At 34.0% G+C, this 21,175-nt stretch overlaps 1 protein-coding gene across 1 annotated transcript; it reads left to right on the plus strand.

The window, feature by feature from the left end:
• The first annotated feature begins 214 nt into the window (after positions 1-214).
• Positions 215-20,787, plus strand: LOC120169239 (photosynthetic NDH subunit of subcomplex B 3, chloroplastic-like). Its single transcript, XM_039177435.1, has 7 exons — positions 215-511; positions 17,834-17,888; positions 19,886-19,999; positions 20,071-20,124; positions 20,217-20,279; positions 20,403-20,465; positions 20,736-20,787. Exons 1-7 carry the CDS (start codon positions 375-377, stop codon positions 20,769-20,771), a joined length of 522 nt encoding a protein of 173 aa, XP_039033366.1. The 5' UTR covers positions 215-374; the 3' UTR covers positions 20,772-20,787.
• Positions 20,788-21,175: the final 388 nt, after the last annotated feature.

Genomic DNA, 21,175 nt, shown 5'->3' on the forward strand with positions numbered 1-21,175 from the left:
TGTGCAGAATCTGGCATGTTTTAATATAATTTCGAAGTTCGGGAAAAGTATATCAAACTATGTTTAAAGTTTCGTTTTGATTATTATAAATTTATAATTTTTAAAATATGTTTTAAAATATTTATCTAAAAGTCTAGTGATCGTGATTATTCAAGGATAATTTAATGACTTCTTGTATATTTTATCCATATAATTTTAATGGTATTTTTTGTTATTGGATCAAGCCCAAAGAATATGGAGAAATTTCAAAACCCAGTAAATGCTGGCCACAATCTTGAGCTTTAAACACAGCTTCATTTGGGGCTGTAAACGTTACAAATCAACCTTGGAGAATTTAAAAAAGAAAGCAGCAGAAATCAAACCACAAAAGAAAAATGGAATCCTTGAGCTTAACGAGCATGACGCCCCAACCAACAGGTTTCTCACTGAAGAACAGCAGTTACAGTAATCCAACTAAGTTCATTCCAAGGAAGAGACATGTTTTCGTTACATTGGCAACGGCTTCTCCTCAAACCGGTGTAGACACTAATTTTTCATTATATTATTTTAATTATTATTATTATTAAATAAAATATATTATTATATATATATTATTATCATTAAATAAAAAAATAATAATAATAAAAATATTACAAAGCCCAAAACTGGGGCCCGATTACAATTGGCCCAGCAGAACCCAAATCCTTTAAGGTTTGTAACATTCAGCTAGGGTTGTCTAAACCCTAGCTTCCAGACGCGGCGCCACCCCTGAAGCCACCCCGACGACCGACTCTCTGATGCCAGATGGTCCAACCAGTTGCTGCCGACGCTGCTGCCTCCACGACGCCGACCTCGTCGAGCTTTCCAGAAGCCAACTGCCTCACCAAATCAGTGCTCTATGGTGAGTCACCGCCATAGCTTGGTGACTCACCAAAGATGCTACCCATGGGACCGGTCCGAGGAGTACACTGTGGTGGCTATAAAAGCCACCACTGAACTTGCAAAAAAAAAAAAAAACCCAGGAAGGACAGAGAGCAACGGAGAACACGAGAGAAACGAGGACATCCAGCAAAGAAAAAAAAAGAAAACAGAAAGCTACCAACGATCCCAATCAACGACAAACCAGTAAAAAAAAAGGAAGAAGAAGAGAACAGAGGAACTTACTCTGTTATCGGAGAACCCCAAACGTCACCGGAGAACCGAAATACCGAAGGTGAAAATCGTAGATTTACGATATATTATAGGGTTTTAGGTTAAAATAACCTTAGATCGGACCTTAGGACGTTTAGATCTACGCTTTGGGGGTGTTTTTGGTAAATTCCGGCCACCGTTTACGGTGGCCGGCGACGGTGGCCGGCGGCGGAATACGGTGGCCTATGGCTGCCGGTTTCCCTCCGGCGAGGGAAACTAGAGAGAAACCAGAGAGAGAACTCTGGTTCTCTCATTCAGAGAAAGAAAGAAAAGAAAGAAATGGGAAAGCTTGGCCCTTCGGGCCAGGCGTTTAGGTTTTATAAACCCTCCCCCGAACGACGTCGTTTTGGGGAGGGTATCTGTGTAATTTAAGAAAGGGTAAATCCTTTCCGCAACCCTTATAGTTATGTAACTTTGCAATTTAGTCACTGAAATTGACTTTTAATCATTTTAATTTAGTGTTTAAATTTTATTTTATTATATTTTAACCATTAACTGTATTTATATATATTTAGGAAAATATCAAATTTAGTCCCTCATAGTTTATTAATTATTATTTTAATCATGTATTAATTAATTAGGTTAAATTACACTATTAATCATTATCTTTTATAATATTTTAATTATTATCTTTATTTTTAAATACTTTATATTTAGTTTTATAATTTTTGAATTTCTTTTATTTTGATCATTATTTAATTACAATATCATTTTATTATTACTTTTATATTTTAATTATTGCTTTAATTATTATTTTATTATTATCTTAGTCATATAAATATATATATATTTTTAAATAATAATGTTTATTTATTTTCGATATCAAAGAAAAGGGTAGTCTTAATATAACTGGATGTCCTATTCTGGTATTTTAAATAATTAAATATTATAAAAATTATAATTTAGTTTTATTTAAAATATTAAAATTTTAATATATTTTTTTATCAAAGAAGAGAGCTGTCTTAAGATACCTAGAAGTCATTTTCTGATATTTTTGAATAAATAAATATCTTACTATATTAAAATAAATTTTTGTCATAAAAAATGTTTGTCATTTATTTATTTTTTAATATTGAAGAAAAGAGCTGTCTTAAGGCACCTAGAAGTTCTTTTCCGATATTTTTAAATATTTTTTTAATTTTGAAATAATATAAATTTAAATTAAATATATTTTGAATTTTTTTTAATTGTTAATAATAGAGACAATTTATAATTAAAAAGTACCAATTTTGGGCGTTGTAGGGGTGTTAATCCTTCCCTAAACGTAACCGACCACGAATCCCTTTTTATTATTAAAAAAAACGAATTTTTGGTTATAAATGCATATCAGTTCATTTTTTAATTGATGTTTTCTTAAAACTCTTTTAAAAAATAATTTTTAGGTATTCGACCTACCTAACCCAAAAGGCCGATGGCGACTCCCAAATTATTTTCAAAAACATTTATTTACATCAATTTTCCCGCCAAATTTAAAATTTCGTGCCCGGACGAAAACCGGTTACGACAGCTTGGCGACTCCGCTGGGGACTGTCAAACTTTAAAATCAATTATAAATTGTCTCTATTAATTAGAAATTAAAAATTCATTTATTTAATTTTTAATTATTTTCTTTCAAATTTTTATTATTTATTATTTTTATATTAATATTGTTTTTTTATTCAGGTATTAATTATTTTATTTATCTGTTAGAGGTTCGAATATTTCTCCTCACACACAACACTTGCATTGCATAACATAAAGCTCTATAATTGAGTTTGTCCCTTTTAAGTGGGAGTAAAAGCGACGTCTTCGTGAGAATTTATTCTCCGTGTCAGACCTAGCAAGTAACTTTCGGGGTTCATATGCTCTATGTCTTCGTGAGAATTTATTCTCCGTGTCAGGTATAGAGAAATGTGTCCCCTCGAATTGAACTCGATCCGTTTAAATCTGTAATGGATTAGGATTGATGGTTGACAGCCCAAGGGGGCATCAACAAGGACAATTCGAGTACCTTTACTCCTAGAACTGAAACTCTGCATATAATAAACCCTAGAAATTCACCTAATCTAAGACAGTACTGAACCTCTGTTCATAGGTGTACATAAAGGAGAAATAAGCTCTAGCTTTTAATTTATTTAATTTATTATTATTTTTTCTCCCTGAATAAATGCATGCGAACTAGAAATCATGCGGTTAGGTTAAATTTTCCAAACAAAGCATGGAACTAGAAAGCATGAGGTTAAGATTTATACCTTGATAGATAGATTTTTTTCATTAGTTGGTACTAACTATTTTATATTTTTCTCATGTCTTTTGTTTGCATTGCATAATCATAGCATAACCAAAAGGTGTTTACTTGAAAGACTGTTCATCATATTGGAAAGAAATTATAAATGGACAAAAAGTTTTATGATCAAACAAAATATGATGCGGCCAAAGAAAGACATCCTGAGAAAACTCTAAGGATAGAAGCAAGCTATGCACCCAAAGATCGTATGACCATTGAAGAACAAAAGGAGATACGAGAAATAAGAGAGCAGATGACCAAGATGATGGATAGAATATCTGTGTTGGCCAAAGGAAAAGAAATTCCAGCACAGAAAGAGAGAGAGCTCAATGAACCTAACTCTGCAGTTTCGGATACGCAAGAGATTTCGATTCTTAACCAATTTGAGAAATTACAGACAGTCATCATTCGTATTCACAAATCGTCTGGAGATACCAAAGAAATGGTGACGACCGTACAAGCTCCCAGAGAAGAGAAGAAATCATGTAATCAGAAATTATCAAAGTTTGGTCTGCTCCCGATGTCTACAACTCAGGTTCAATCCAAGATAAAAGGTGGTTCTCATCTTGATACTATCCCCATATCATATAAAGAGTTGTATGAAAAGCTACTTGAAGCACGAGAAGTGGATCCATATTATATAAAACCGTTCCAACCTCCGTATCCAAATTGGTATGACATCAACGTTCATTGTGAATATCATGCCGGAGCTCAAGGACATACCATCGAGAATTGTCTTGCCTTCAAACGCCGAGTCCAAAGTCTTTTGGATCATGGAACCTTACAATTTATGGTAAGTAATCGACCTAGTTTGGTAACCGAGGGTCCTGATAGATTAATACCAAAAGTCTTCAAAGGTAAGAATATCAGTAGGGGCGTCCAGAGAGAAGAAGATTTGTTGAGGTTTGAAGCTCAAATACGTCATTTGAAGATTAAAAACGATAAATTGAGCACCAAAATGGAAACCATACATGAAGACTTCCAGAAGGTCAGTCAAGCCTTTCAAAATGCTGGTATAGGAAACACCCCAGAAGAGTGGATAGCAGGGGTCACCAAACTGAAAAAGAGTTGCAATATACATGAAGATCTTGTCCAAAAACTTTTTGAACACAAATGTTCTCTCACAAAGGAAAATGATCAACTCCAAGAATTGACATAGGAGATGAAAGAACACCAGAATATCATGGAAGAAGCTGCAGTCCAGACAAGCAATATGACACATAAGCTGATAAACTAACTTGGTTTTAGAGAAGAAAATGGGAAAGTTATTCCCTATATGTAAAGTTTTGTTAGGACTGAAAGTTGTCCCTTACATGTAAAAGTTTTGTTTGATGTACTGAAGCTTTTGTGTTCAATGAAATCTGTTCTAAGATGATCACTCTTAAGTAACACCTTTTCATACATGCATTTACATTTTGTATTTGTGCATTTTCATTTTGTATTTTTACTTTTTATATCTTTGAATTGCACATTTTGCATTCTTATTTTTCCATTTATGCATTTTTCACATTTTTATTTAAGTACTGTTATGTACTTTAATTACAAAAACATGTAAATAATTCATGAAAGGTTTTGTAACAGTAAAAACCAAGATCATTCATTCATCTTACTGTACCATCATCATGAAAACAATGGAGCAATCTTATAAGGGACTACAAGATCAGTGGCTAGAACAATTGACAAGGTTACCTCAGGATATAAGGAAAGAAACATCAGATTCAGTACCAGAGGGATCAAATCAAATTATTCAGTATGTGACATCTGATAAAGAAGAGATAATTTATAAAGAGCAACCATGCTGTCAGATTGAAGAGTCGAAAATGGTAAAACCCTATGGGGCATCCCAATTGAACCCAAAGAATAGCCTTGTTCATTATTCGCAATATGAGGAAAGATTCAAGAAGATGGATGAAGCAATCAAAAATATGAAATGTGTTGATACTTCCCACAAAGAATTAGAAGTAAGAGAGCTTAGCTTGGTTCCAGATTTGATTATTCCCCATGAATTCAAAATGCCTGATTTTGAGAAATATGATGGCACAAGTTGTCCTCTAATCCACCTGAGAATGTTTTGCAGAAAAATGGGAGGATATTTAAATTCTGATGACTTGTTAATTCACTCTTTCCACGATAGCCTTGTTAACCCAGCAGTAGTCTGGTACAATCAGTTGACCCAAGAACAGATCAAGAAATGGGTAGATTTAGCTGATGCATTTTTGGGACAATATCGGTATGTTAAAGGCTTAGCTCCAACACGTATGGATCTTCGAAGAGTAAAGAAGAAAACCAATGAAATATTTCAAGAATATGCCTTAAGATGGAGAAGAGTGGCAGCACAAGTTCAACCTCCCATGTTAGAAGAAGAGATATCACGTATGTTTCGTGATTCCCTTCCAGCGCCTTTCTTCGAGTTAATGCAGGCAAATCCTACAAAGGAATTCGAGAATCTTGTGACAAGTGGAGATTTAATTGAGAATATAATCAATGAAGAAAACTCAAAAGTCACATCCAAGAGCCCAACGGATCAAAAAGCAAAAGCTGATGATGTGAATGTATGTCGCATCCAGAATCCCCGCAACTGCAAAAGAAAAAGAGTAAGTAACTGTTCGGATCGACCAAAGAAAGTCATGATATCAAGAAAAACTTTAGAAGTGTTCCAAACTTCTATTTCAAACTTATACCCTCATTTGGTTAAAGGTCAATACATCACACCAAGACCAACTAAAGTGACATCAAACCCTTCTGCTCATAGCTATGATCAAGATAGTGTTTGTAATTTCCACTTGGGGGTAAAGGGGCATTCTACAGGCGATTGTAGGCCACTGTTAAAAGAAATTGAGATGCTTGTTGACAAAGGGGTTTTGACAGAAGAAATGATCAAGAAATGGGAGGTAAATGAAGACAATGATTCTGATCTTATTACACAACTTACACTAAAGGAGTGATGATGCATGAACAAGTGGAAGTGTTATCTACCACTATAGTACATTTCTATTTTCAGCATCTTGTTTGAACTTGTTTTTTGTTCCTTTCTCTGCTTTTTGTGCAATAAATAAATGTGTGTTGCTTATTAAGGTTATGAGCAAGGAATCAAATTTTAATCTTGAGATTATTGAGTATCAAGTAGATTAAATGTTCTTTTAATTTTTCAATAGTTATAGATCTATTGGCAAGTGGTAAAATTATATCTTTAATATCCCATCCAATGCCAATTACTCAAACCAAATCCTGACACTACAAAGATTCTGAAGTAATGTCTCCACCTGTTTTTGAGACACCAACTCTAGATGTTTACCTTCTCGGGTAGAGTCGATTGATTGATGATACAACCTTCCACCATATACATGACTTTATAAGTCACACATTTGTCCTTCCAAATACAAAACCATCATAAACCAAAAAGACCTCAAAAGAACCAAACTTTCAACTATTCGTGAATTTTACTGCAAGAAGAGACGAGAAGAGGCATCATGGACCAACTCATTGATGATAATTTCGAGTGATTAGGGCATAATCAAAGAAGAAGGGGAAAGTGATTGATTGAAATAAATATATCATGCATTAATTACATTTTTTTTCATGTAAATAAAGTTAATCTTGAATATTCATCTCCTGTGGATACCTCTTTTTACAAAGGTTTCTGTGTATGAGATGATGAACGGCATTGTTTCATTTATCCTTTAATATATATATAAATATATCATTTGTTGTCCCCACTTGAGCCTGAATAATTTTTCTTCTGATTCAACCCTAACCAAGGATCACCCTCCACATTAGGGGGCAAGGTGAAGGATATTTGCTCACAAGAATGAAGATTGTCAATACAGTTTTATTACGAAGACAAGTTTCCATGAAGTCAAGAAAGTTTTGAATTACAAAGTATGTCAAATACAGAGTGCTTGAAGATCAATCCAATCAAGAATAATGGAAAATCTCCAAAATGCAAAAGGAAAAGGAGGTGCTCAAAGCAATTGAAGTATTATACTCATCCAGCAAAGAAAGAAAAAGAAAAAGGAAAATTGAATCAAGATGGGTGATTTATTGAGCCTCAAGTTACAAGATTGATCAAGTACAAACAAGAAGAGCAAGAAATGCTAAAGATATGAGAAATTGGAAATGAATCCAAAATTTGGCAGTCTAGAGGGATCCAAATGATGGAAAAATCCCCAACAAAGCAGATCCAAGTTAAGCAAGGCAAGATTAATGGCATCAGAATGAATTGATCCTTGGTTTGATTACCCTTAAACACTTATTTGGGCCTTTTTATCCCTTTCTTTCGTAACCATAAGCCATGGCCTACGTTACGTACCTGAAAAGTTCATTCTAATCATACATAGATTTCTAAGTAAAAGATGATATCTTTAGAATTCATTCCGCCTTCCAAGATTGATTTTTATTTGCAAAAATTGTTTTTTAAAATCTTTAATGCATGTTATGAAAAATGATAAAAGGGGGGGTTCAAGATGTAAATTTTTAAATAACATCTTGAAACCAAAGGAGGATTCGAGTTGAAAACCTACAAAAGGCGGCTCGAATAATGAATGGTGCAACAATGACATAAGAGACGATCTTAAGCTCTTAATAAAGCACCGCACATCTCAAAGACGTTCCTGAGAGTAGGGAAACAAGAAGCATCTCTACAATATGGGCATAACAACCATTTCTTCAAGTTAGTGTAAGCCAAAACGACATACTGAACCAACTTGAAAGAACCTACTTTACTAAAATCCACCCACACCTCAAATCAGTCAATAATTTTGACACTTGCCATAGGACTATGATTTTTGAATGATTTAAAAGTGTAGTTGATTTATTTGATATTTATTAAACTCATTGTTTATGATCTGATTCTATTGTGAACTTAAGAAGGGCAATACTTTGTAAAAGTCATTCATTCTTCAATAAACAAAGGAGGAAAAAACATTTTCAAACCTGGTAGTCTCAAATGAGAAGGGTCATTGAAGCAATTGTTGTTTATTCTACCTCTGTTGTAGAAAAAAGAATAAACAAGGCCAGAGGAATGAAGTACTTCACATTTTTGAAGGCAAATGGTCCAAGAAGCCAGAAAGTCTGGGGAATTGAACTTGTGACACCCCCTATCACATTATTAGTAGCTCATCAAGAAAGATTATCGTTTATCTCATGTTGAGGTCCATAAGCATCACCAGACAAATTACTTTCCCCAGCCATTAATCCATGTTTCTGGCAGATTACATCACAGAGATATAGGTCCCAGTAAGATGTATTATGGGAATGAACAAGTCAATACTTGCACTCTAGTTATACCGTGATGTTGGCTCAAGTCTTGATCTATCATTGATACTTCTTCTATGCCAATCACTTTCTTTGTCAAGATGATACCCATTATGTCCTTCAGAAGATTGCTGAATTTGAATTTGAGGACTTATGGCACAAAATAAGACATTGGAACAAATTCTACATTTGTATGCCGTACAGGATTCCAAAAGTTGAGATAACCAGTTTTACCATCAACTAAACCTTTCCATGGTTAGGGAAGAGTGGGATATGACAATGTGTATTTTGGAGTAGCCAAAGAGACAGTCAATGTGGCAGTCATTGCAAGAAAATGCACCAGCAAAAATCTTTTATTTCATCCTGATAATGTTTATTTCTTCCAGTAAGGTTGTTACACTGGATATCACCGACAACAAGGTCGAATTCGACAAATCTACTCATCAATTGCTCCAACCGATCATCATTCAGTTCTTGCACATCTGTTTTCAAAGATATACTAAGACAGTAGAAGGCGATCTTTGCAGCACTGATTCCAGCAAAAAGAAACAAGACATTGATATCACTGGGAAACATATCTTTATACAGCTCCTTGTGTATGGTTTTTAAGGAAACCTAGAAGCATTTCCACCTCATCAGGTTCAAGTGGAACAATTTTATTCTTTTCAACCCATACCAGATTCCATTTTCAGCACTCATCAAGAACATACTTCTGGACACTCGAAGGTGGCTCATTGTCATAAGCTTCAAGAGCCTTACATATCCTTTCTGTCAATTTGGCACTTACTGTACATGTTTATAAACAGTTCAACTTTGTTCTTGGATCCCAAGAAGGCCATCATCTCTTTGTCAATGGAAAAGCATCAGCACATGAAGGAAGCAGAATAAGAGAAAATTTGTTCTCAATTGGCAGAATTATGAATATAGCCCTTTTCAGTATAACAGCATGAAAATGCTTCGAATCTACAAATTCTGGCTCTACATCGAATAAGTATTGTGATATTCCAGTCCAGACATTAACTGGAGCAAGTGTCATGTGCTCATAATAGAAATTGGAAGATGAATATGCTCATAGCATCTTCTGGAAGTGTTCTTTGAGTTATCTGATTTGGTTTGACATAACCAATCATTGAATTGGAAGATGAATATGCTCATAACATCTTCTGGAAGTGTTCTTTGAGTTATCTGATATGGTTTGGCATAACCAATCATTGAATTGGAAGATGAATATGCTCATAGCATCTTCTAGAAGTGTTCTTTGAGTTATCTGATCTGGTTTGGCAGAACCAATCATTTAATTTGAGAGATGAATGTGCTCATAGCGTCTTCTGGAAGTGTTCTTTGAGTTATCTGATCTGGTTTGGTAAAACCAATCATTGAATTTGAGAGATGAATGTGCTCATAGCGTCTTCTGGAAGTGTTCTTTGAGTTATCTGATCTGGTTTGGTAAAACCAATCATTGAATTTAAAAGATAAATTTGCTCATAGTAAAAATAAGGAGACCCAATAGCATCTTCTGGAAGTGTTCTTTGAGTTATCTGATCTGATTCGGTAGGAACGCCAGAACCAATCATTGGAATTGAAAGATGAACTGCATGATCATCTTCATTAAGAAGTTTCTTTTCAAACTTCCTCTGCTTCTTCCTTTTCAAAAATCATAGCCCAAGTTTCGCCTTTGCTTATAATTGGAATCATTACATAATGAATTCCTATCTTCTACTAAGAGAAGTGCGTCAGCAGCCTTAGCCATTTGATCAGCACATATAAAATCTGTCAATTCTGCAATTGATGAATCTGAACCACATCTCTCCATGGTTATTGAAGCTTCAGCCTCTGAGAATCCCATTTTTGTCAAGTGTAACAGTTTACTCTCCTCATCAGAATCAGAATTCATGATTTCCTCGATATCAGAAGAACTATCAATATATGTGAAATCATCCTGAAAGATCGCTTCATAATCAGATGAGTTGTTATCAGAATCAACATGTTGCATGGGTGCGGATTTTTGATGAGCTTGTACCGTTGTATATGTAGTCTTGCCATTGCATCAGATTATTGTTTGCATAAATTGGTTTCTCTCCCACAGAAAAGTATATTTCAGATATGGCCTTCACTGAAAGATGATAAGCCACTGTGTCAGCCTGGAACAGATTACCAAGCTATTTATACTTCATTGTCTGACTAAATCCCACCAGATACAGAAAATGGTCACCTCATTCAGAAGACACATATCTCAGACGTTTCTGTTAGAATGATTGAATACTTCTTAAGTTTGTGATAACATGAAGAGAATTTCAGTTACTTGATAACACTACTGTTTAGTGACACCAGAATGAGAGTATTCAAGATAAATAGATTTGGGGCACGAATAAAGCTACAAGTACCTACAACAATTCATTGTCAAAAGTGGACCTCGTGGGGAGCATGACATATATTTGGGCATTCTTGAAGGCTCATCTCAACAAAAAAAAGTAATGTTGAGCATACTTTTAACATCTTTATCAGCAAATATTGGGGCATTTTAAAGCTCACTTCAGACAGATCCATATGGGGTATTTTGAAGACTCAGATTAACAAGAAGCAAATATTGGGGCATGCTGAAAACCCATTTCAATCAGAATCAGAACTGTTGATGCATTTTGAACACTTGTATTAGCCAATGTTGGGGCATGCTAAAGGCCCACAATATCCTGTGTAAAGATCATTGACTTGAACAACTATTTCCAATGAGACAGAAAGATATGAAGAAAGAAAATGGTGAAACAGTGACAGTCAAGTTAACTATACATAATTGCTTCGTTCATCAGGCAATTACATTATGATCATGATGTTGAATAAATGTTTACTCAGCAAGTATGTTTTCAAATACCTAATCTTCTTAACCGTATGTCACATGACAGTGTGTTCTTTGATAAACTACATTACGGTTGCATGAATAAAGATGATCCCCAGGTAGACTACTTGATCCAGGGTTCAGTTCCTTAAGATCTCAGCATTGAATTTGGCCTTCTGTGTGTCGGTAATAATTGAAAATATTTCTTTGAGATTCCTAGCAAATAGTTTCAACCATACTATTGAGATTATGAAGCTGTTTTTCACATCATTTTTTTGCTTCCTTGATGACATTGAAAAGGGAGACTCGACTCTCACTTATATTACTGTTATTCCCGTTGTTATTTGGGATCATCGTTGCAGGCCAAGATGAACTGAGTTTTCATCTATTTTGGTTTTATCATTTGTATTTCATCCCCAACTGCAAAAATTCCACGGATACCTTTCTGTACAATTGATCCTACAGTTGATGTGTTTCTACTTCCTACAAAGATCATTATAGAAGAAAATGTGATCAGTATCACATTTGTCTTTGCCCGAGATGATATCAAGATCAGTTAATGTCTCCTATTCAATTCGACACCAGCATATCTTGTAAATTTGACCAATTTTTTTGTCATACCAACATTACACTTGAATCCCCACTGAGTTTTTGTTCTCAAATGGTCTTGTGACATCATTCAAAAGCTTTGAACACTAGGCAAAGAACTTCAATGATTACGAACATCTGAGCAGAAGCCACAAAAAAGGATGAATGTATTGTCAAATGTTTTACGAACATCTGAGCAGAAGCCACAGGAAAAGATGAATGCACTGTCAAATGTTTTACGAACCTGTTATTCTGATGCTGAACCAATGTTGCGATCATATGGTTTCCATTTATTGATCCAAGATGAAGTCTGTCTTCTTCAACCCCAAGATTAGAAGTGAGATATAATGAAGATTTCTTTCCAAAGAAAGCTAAAAATTTTGACAACAAGAAACTAGTGGAGCCAACTAAGATCAAACAATAGGTTGTTGTTAAACATCTTTACGTGATATGGTTTGAGTTGTTTTGTTCGAGATCCAATTAGATGTAAAGACATGAAAGGAATTGGAATAAATCCTCCTTATGATATGTTTCAAGAGTCAAATCAGATCAGACTCTACTCTCCTAATTAATCCCTGCTGAGTCAGGCATATCTACATCTACATTCTTCAAAGATGATAGATTCTCTTTTTAAAGATGACAGACTCTCTTTTCAAAGATGAAAACTTTATGGGATTTCTACACAAGTCCAAACAAATAAAGTTGGTTTTATCCAAGACAAAATGGGGCATCAAGGTCATAGTTCTGACTACGACAAGAGTTCCACAAGTGAAACATTTCTTCTAAGACTTTCATGAAGCAAAGAAGACAGCAAAGATACAAGTTGATCAGATGATTCTGCATAAATGCAAGCTTGATAGCATAAGTTGCTACATTGATATCCAGAGGTAACCCTAGCAATAAATGATGAACTAGAGGAAGACCAAGTTCACCCCTTTGAAGTCAAATGAAGATTGCATCAACATTCATGCATTCATAAGAATATCATTTACACAATAGACAATGCATTACATTGATACATCTGAGTGCATTCAAACATGAAGTTTTACAGATCTTCGGAAGAGCAAGAAGATTCATGGTAAAAAAATACCTTACAAGAAGAAGGTATTCAAAACCAAAAATACAGGAAATCACGCAAACATATGAAAAAGAGATGGACGTAATCCACAAGAATGAGCATTATCTTGAGATTGGGGCATGTTACCCAATCAACATGTTATTTCAAAAACATAATGAGAAAACGATTTCCATAGTTTCTCATTTTATCTTTTCTAAAATGAAATTGTTGAAAAATAAGAAAACGATTTCCTTAGTTTTTTACTTAGTAAACTATTTCCCACATCTGTAAGTCCTTCAGTGCATGATGTTTCCAAAAAGCCTTCGGGAGCTTTTTGATGTTTTCAAAAACCTTCGGGTCATCTGTAAGTCCTTCAGTGCATGATGTCTCCAAAAAGCCTTCGGGAGCTTTTTGATGTTTTCAAAGCCTTCGGGTCATCTGTAAGTCCTTCAGTGCATGATGTTTCCAAAAAGCCTTCGGGATCTTTTTGATGTTTTCAAAAACCTTCGGGTCATCTGTAAGCCCTTCAGTGCATGATGTTTCCAAAAAGCCTTCGGGAGCTTTTTGATGTTTTCAAAGCCTTCGGGTCATCTGTAAGTCCTTCAGTGCATGATGTTTCCAAAAAGCCTTCGAGAGCTTTTTGATGTTTTCAAAAACCTTCGGGTCATCTGTAAGTCCTTCAGTGCATGATGTTTCCAAAAAGCCTTCGGGGGCTTTTTGATGTTTTCAAAGCCTTCGGGTCATCTGTAAGTCCTTCAGTGCATGATGTTTCCAAAAAGCCTTCGGGATCTTTTTGATGTTTTCAAAAACCTTCGGGTCATCTATAAGTCCTTCAGTGCATGATGTTTCCAAAAAGCCTTCGGGATCTTTTTGATGTTTTCAAAAACCTTCGGGTCATCTGTAAGCCCTTCAGTGCATGATGTTTCCAAAAAGCCTTCGGGAGCTTTTTGATGTTTTCAAAGCCTTCGGGTCATCTGTAAGTCCTTCAGTGCATGATGTTTCCAAAAAGCCTTCGGGAGCTTTTTGATGTTTTCAAAAACCTTCGGGTCATCTGTAAGTCCTTCAGTGCATGATGTCTCCAAAAAGCCTTCGGGAGCTTTTTGATGTTTTCAAAGCCTTCGGGTCATCTGTAAGTCCTTCAGTGCATGATGTTTCCAAAAAGCCTTCGGGATCTTTTTGATGTTTTCAAAAACCTTCGGGTCATCTGTAAGCCCTTCAGTGCATGATGTTTCCAAAAAGCCTTCGGGAGCTTTTTGATGTTTTCAAAGCCTTCGGGTCATCTGTAAGTCCTTCAGTGCATGATGTTTCCAAAAAGCCTTCGGGATCTTTTTGATGTTTTCAAAAACCTTCGGGTCATATGTAAGCCCTTCAGTTCATGATGTTTCCAAAAAGCCTTCGGGAGCTTTTTGATGTTTTCAAAAACCTTCGGGTCATCTGTAAGCCCTTCAGTGCATGATGTTTCCAAAAAGCCTTCGGGATCTTTTTGATGTTTTCAAAAACCTTCGGGTCATCTGTAAGCCCTTCAGTGCATGATGTTTCCAAAAAGCCTTCGGGAGCTTTTTGATGTTTTCAAAAACCTTCGGGTCATCTGTAAGCCCTTCAGTGCATGATGTTTCCAAAAAAGCCTTCGGGAGCTTTTTGATGTTTCAAAGCCTTCGGGTCATCTGTAAGTCCTTCAGTGCATGATGTTTCCAAAAAGCCTTCGGGAGCTTTTTGATGTTTTCAAAGCCTTCGGGTCATCTGTAAGTCCTTCAGTGCATGATGTTTCCAAAAAGCCTTCGGGAGCTTTTTGATGTTTTCAAAGCCTTCGGGTCATCTGTAAGTCCTTCAGTGCATGATGTTTTCAATATTTCAATCCTACTCAAAAGAAGCCGAATGAAAATTATTGTCTTTTTCGTCTTTGCTTTATTCTTGTTAACACAAGAATGAGCAAAGAGGGGCAGCTGTAGACACTAATTTTTCATTATATTATTTTAATTATTATTAAATAAAATATATTATTATATATATATATTATTATCATTAAATAAAAAAAATAATAATAATAAAAATATTACAAAGCCCAAAACTGGGGCCCGATTACAATTGGCCCAGCAGAACCCAAACCCTTTAAGGTTTGTAACATTCAGCTAGGGTTGTCTAAACCCTAGCTTCCAGACGCGGCGCCACCCCTGAAGCCACCCCGACGACCGACTCTCTGATGCCAGATGGTCCAACCAGTTGCTGCCGACGCTGCTGCCTCCACGACGCCGACCTCGTCGAGCTTTCCAGAAGCCAGCTGCCTCACCAAATCAGTGCTCTATGGTGAGTCACCGCCATAGCTTGGTGACTCACCAAAGATGCTACCCATGGGACCGGTCCGAGGAGTACACTGTGGTGGCTATAAAAGCCACCACTGAACTTGCAAAAAAAAAAAAAACCCAGGAAGGACAGAGAGCAACGGAGAACACGAGAGAAACGAGGACATCCAGCAAAGAAAAAAAAAAGAAAACAGAAAGCTACCAACGATCCCAATCAACGACAAACCAGTAAAAAAAAGGAAGAAGAAGAGAACAGAGGAACTTACTCTGTTATCGGAGAACCCCAAACGTCACCGGAGAACCGAAATACCGAAGGTGAAAATCGTAGATTTACGATATATTATAGGGTTTTAGGTTAAAATAACCTTAGATCGGACCTTAGGACGTTTAGATCTACGCTTTATATTTAGTTTTATAATTTTTGAATTTCTTTTATTTTGATCATTATTTAATTACAATATCATTTTATTATTACTTTTATATTTTAATTATTGCTTTAATTATTATTTTATTATTATCTTAGTCATATAAATATATATATATATTTTTTTAAATAATAATGTTTATTTATTTTCGATATCAAAGAAAATGGTAGTCTTAATATAACTGGATGTCCTATTCTGGTATTTTAAATAATTAAATATTATAAAAATTATAATTTAGTTTTATTTAAAATATTAAAATTTTAATATATTTTTTATCAAAGAAGAGAGCTGTCTTAAGATACCTAGAAGCCATTTTCTGATATTTTTGAATAAATAAATATCTTACTATATTAAAATAAATTTTTGTCATAAAAAATGTTTGTCATTTATTTATTTTTTAATATTGAAGAAAAGAGCTGTCTTAAGGCACCTAGAAGTTCTTTTTCGATATTTTTAAATATTTTTTTAATTTTGAAATAATATAAATTTAAAATAACCTTAGATCGGACCTTAGGACGTTTAGATCTACGCTTTGGGGGTGTTTTTGGTAAATTCCGGCCACCGTTTACGGTGGCCGGTGACGGTGGCCGGCGGCGGAATACGGTGGCCTATGGCTGCCGGTTTCCCTCCGGCGAGGGAAACTAGAGAGAAACCAGAGAGAGAACTCAGGTTCTCTCATTCAGAGAAAGAAAGAAAAGAAAGAAATGGGAAAGCTTGGCCCTTCGGGCCAGGCGTTTAGGTTTTATAAACCCTCCCCCGAACGACGTCGTTTTGGGGAGGGTATCTGTGTAATTTAAGAAAGGGTAAATCCTTTCCGCAACCCTTATAGTTATGTAACTTTGCAATTTAGTCACTGAAATTGACTTTTAATCATTTTAATTTAGTGTTTAAATTTTATTTTATTATATTTTAACCATTAACTGTATTTATATATATTTAGGAAAATATCAAATTTAGACCCTCATAGTTTATTAATTATTATTTTAATCACGTATTAATTAATTAGGTTAAATTACACTATTAATCATTATCTTTTATAATATTTCGAATTATTATCTTTATTTTTAAATACTTTATATTTAGTTTTATAATTTTGAATTTCTTTTATTTTGATCATTATTTAATTACAATATCATTTTATTATTACTTTTATATTTTAATTATTGCTTTAATTATTATTTTATTATTATCTTAGTCATATAAATATATATATATATATTTTTTTTTAAATAATAATGTTTATTTATTTTCGATATCAAAGAAAATGGTAGTCTTAATATAACTGGATGTCCTATTCTGGTATTTTAAATAATTAAATATTATAAAAATTATAATTTAGTTTTATTTAAAATATTAAAATTTTAATATATTTTTATCAAAGAAGAGAGCTGTCTTAAGATACCTAGAAGCCATTTTCTGATATTTTTGAATAAATAAATATCTTACTATATTAAAATAAATTTTTGTCATAAAAAATGTTTGTCATTTATTTATTTTTTAATATTGAAGAAAAGAGCTGTCTTAAGGCACCTAGAAGTTCTTTTTCGATATTTTTAAATATTTTTTTAATTTTGAAATAATATAAATTTAAATTAAATATATTTTGATTTTTTTTTTAATTGTTAATAATAGAGACAATTTATAATTAAAAAGTACCAATTTTGGGCGTTGTAGGGGTGTTAATCCTTCCCTAAACGTAACCGACCACGAATCCCTTTTTATTATTAAAAAAAAAGAACGAATTTTTGGTTATAAATGCAGATCAGTTCATTTTTTAATTGATGTTTTCTTAAAACTCTTTTAAAAAATAATTTTTAGGTATTCGACCTACCTAACCCAAAAGGCCGATGGCGACTCCCAAATTATTTTCAAAAACATTTATTTACATCAATTTTCCCGCCAAATTTAAAATTTCGTGCCCGGACGAAAACCGGTTACGACAACCGGTTCATCAATTACATCAGAAAAGCCTGAAATCGAGCTGGAATTTGTCGGGGTACTATGTCTTGCAGTCAAAAAAGATGCTACCCAATCAGTGCTCTATGGTGAGTCACCGCCATAGCTTGGTGACTCACCAAAGATGCTACCCATGGGACCGGTCCGAGGAGTACACTGTGGTGGCTATAAAAGCCACCACTGAACTTGCAAAAAAAAAAACCCAGGAAGGACAGAGAGCAACGGAGAACACGAGAGAAACGAGGACATCCAGCAAAGAAAAAAAAAAGAAAACAGAAAGCTACCAACGATCCCAATCAACGACAAACCAGTAAAAAAAAAGGAAGAAGAAGAGAACAGAGGAACTTACTCTGTTATCGGAGAACCCCAAACGTCACCGGAGAACCGAAATACCGAAGGTGAAAATCGTAGATTTACGATATATTATAGGGTTTTAGGTTAAAATAACCTTAGATCGGACCTTAGGACGTTTAGATCTACGCTTTGGGGGTGTTTTTGGTAAATTCCGGCCACCGTTTACGGTGGCCGGTGACGGTGGCCGGCGGCGGAATACGGTGGCCTATGGCTGCCGGTTTCCCTCCGGCGAGGGAAACTAGAGAGAAACCAGAGAGAGAACTCAGGTTCTCTCATTCAGAGAAAGAAAGAAAAGAAAGAAATGGGAAAGCTTGGCCCTTCGGGCCAGGCGTTTAGGTTTTATAAACCCTCCCCCGAACGACGTCGTTTTGGGGAGGGTATCTGTGTAATTTAAGAAAGGGTAAATCCTTTCCGCAACCCTTATAGTTATGTAACTTTGCAATTTAGTCACTGAAATTGACTTTTAATCATTTTAATTTAGTGTTTAAATTTTATTTTATTATATTTTAACCATTAACTGTATTTATATATATTTAGGAAAATATCAAATTTAGACCCTCATAGTTTATTAATTATTATTTTAATCACGTATTAATTAATTAGGTTAAATTACACTATTAATCATTATCTTTTATAATATTTCGAATTATTATCTTTATTTTTAAATACTTTATATTTAGTTTTATAATTTTTGAATTTCTTTTATTTTGATCATTATTTAATTACAATATCATTTTATTATTACTTTTATATTTTAATTATTGCTTTAATTATTATTTTATTATTATCTTAGTCATATAAATATATATATATATATATATATTTTTAAATAATAATGTTTATTTATTTTCGATATCAAAGAAAATGGTAGTCTTAATATAACTGGATGTCCTATTCTGGTATTTTAAATAATTAAATATTATAAAAATTATAATTTAGTTTTATTTAAAATATTAAAATTTTAATATATTTTTTATCAAAGAAGAGAGCTGTCTTAAGATACCTAGAAGCCATTTTCTGATATTTTTGAATAAATAAATATCTTACTATATTAAAATAAATTTTTGTCATAAAAAATGTTTGTCATTTATTTATTTTTTAATATTGAAGAAAAGAGCTGTCTTAAGGCACCTAGAAGTTCTTTTTCGATATTTTTAAATATTTTTTTAATTTTGAAATAATATAAATTTAAATTAAATATATTTTGAATTTTTTTTTAATTGTTAATAATAGAGACAATTTATAATTAAAAAGTACCAATTTTGGGCGTTGTAGGGGTGTTAATCCTTCCCTAAACGTAACCGACCACGAATCCCTTTTTATTATTAAAAAAAAAGAACGAATTTTTGGTTATAAATGCATATCAGTTCATTTTTTAATTGATGTTTTCTTAAAACTCTTTTAAAAAATAATTTTTAGGTATTCGACCTACCTAACCCAAAAGGCCGATGGCGACTCCCAAATTATTTTCAAAAACATTTATTTACATCAATTTTCCTGCCAAATTTAAAATTTCGTGCCCGGACGAAAACCGGTTACGACAACCGGTTCATCAATTACATCAGAAAAGCCTGAAATCGAGCTGGAATTTGTCGGGGTACTATGTCTTGCAGTCAAAAAAGATGAAACCCTTTTTTTAAATAAAAAAAAGTTATTGATATTGAATGATGAAATGTGACACAGCCAAATCCAGGGAGTGATGGGCCGTATCCTGTGGATAAAGCTAAAGAAATAAGAGGAGAAAAGCTGCTGAGAAACATCATGTTGGATAGCAAGATTGAGCTTTATGCAGCCTATGTAAGCTTCTTCATACGTTTTTCTTTCAGTTTTCTTTTAATGTTTTACTTTTCTTAAATTTCTGGGATTAGGGGAAAGTGATGAACTGTGGAGGTGGTGGAAGCTGTGGAACTTGCATTGTAGAGGTAAGAATTAAATAAAACTTTGGGTTATTTTCATTTCAATTAAAGAATCAATTTCGTATCACAATTGGGTTGTGATCCTTTTTTGTTTACAGATTCTTCAAGGGAAGGACCTTTTGAATGAAAGAACCAATACAGAACTTCGATATCTCAAGAAGGTTTGCTTTCTTCTCTCAGTGTCATTCCTTTCATGTTCTTAATATTTGTGTATGGGATATATGATCATTCTTGAGAACTAGAAGCTGCTTGCTAAAACAACAAAGAACGTGTCCGATGTACAGAAACCAGAATCTTGGAGGCTTGCTTGTCAAACTATTGTTGGAAACAAGGAAAATTCCGGCAAGGTATGATGCAGAACTATGTTTCTTGTTGTACATGATGAATGTATACTGTTACATTATTCCAACTCTTCATTTATCTCCAAGTAACTTTATCAAACATATACAGAGACATGGATGTAATGGAGTAGCTTGTATTGTATGCATCGATGATTCGATCCTCGAACGAGTTAAGCGAATGGAAGATGTACTCCCAATAGGATTTACAGTGTTGAATATGTATAATTGTTGGTAAATGATGTAATGAGTTGCTGTCTATTGATTTGTTGGTTTTAGGTGGTGGTTCAAAGGCTGCCTCAATGGAAGAAGTGAGAAAGAGATGCATGTGACAATCTTCGATTCAATTATTGTAATTTATGAAGAATTAGTCTCTGTAATGGATCAGAATTTAGAATTTAATGTCAATCAAGCTTTTATTTCAACGAGAATTAAATTCAAAAAACTTGATCCTATTGTGCCTCAAATCTTGTCTATCGACTAACTATTGTCGGACATCTAACAACTCCCAATTCTGATATCTTCTTGTTGTAAACGCATTCCTGCTTAATCCTATGGCGTAAGACTTCTCTCTATTAAAAAAGAAGAAGCAAAGTACACAAATGGTCTATGAATATACGATGTTGCTTTATTAAGTATGTTAGCTATTAAAAGTTACAAAATAATCTCCTGACTATAGGATGTTGCTCTGTTGAATCCCTTAACTATTAAAAGTTACA

This window comes from Hibiscus syriacus, unplaced genomic scaffold, assembly GCF_006381635.1.
Source record: "Hibiscus syriacus cultivar Baekdansim isolate YM2019G1 unplaced genomic scaffold, ASM638163v2 tig00111758_pilon, whole genome shotgun sequence".
NCBI classification, from domain to species: Eukaryota; Viridiplantae; Streptophyta; class Magnoliopsida; order Malvales; family Malvaceae; genus Hibiscus; species Hibiscus syriacus.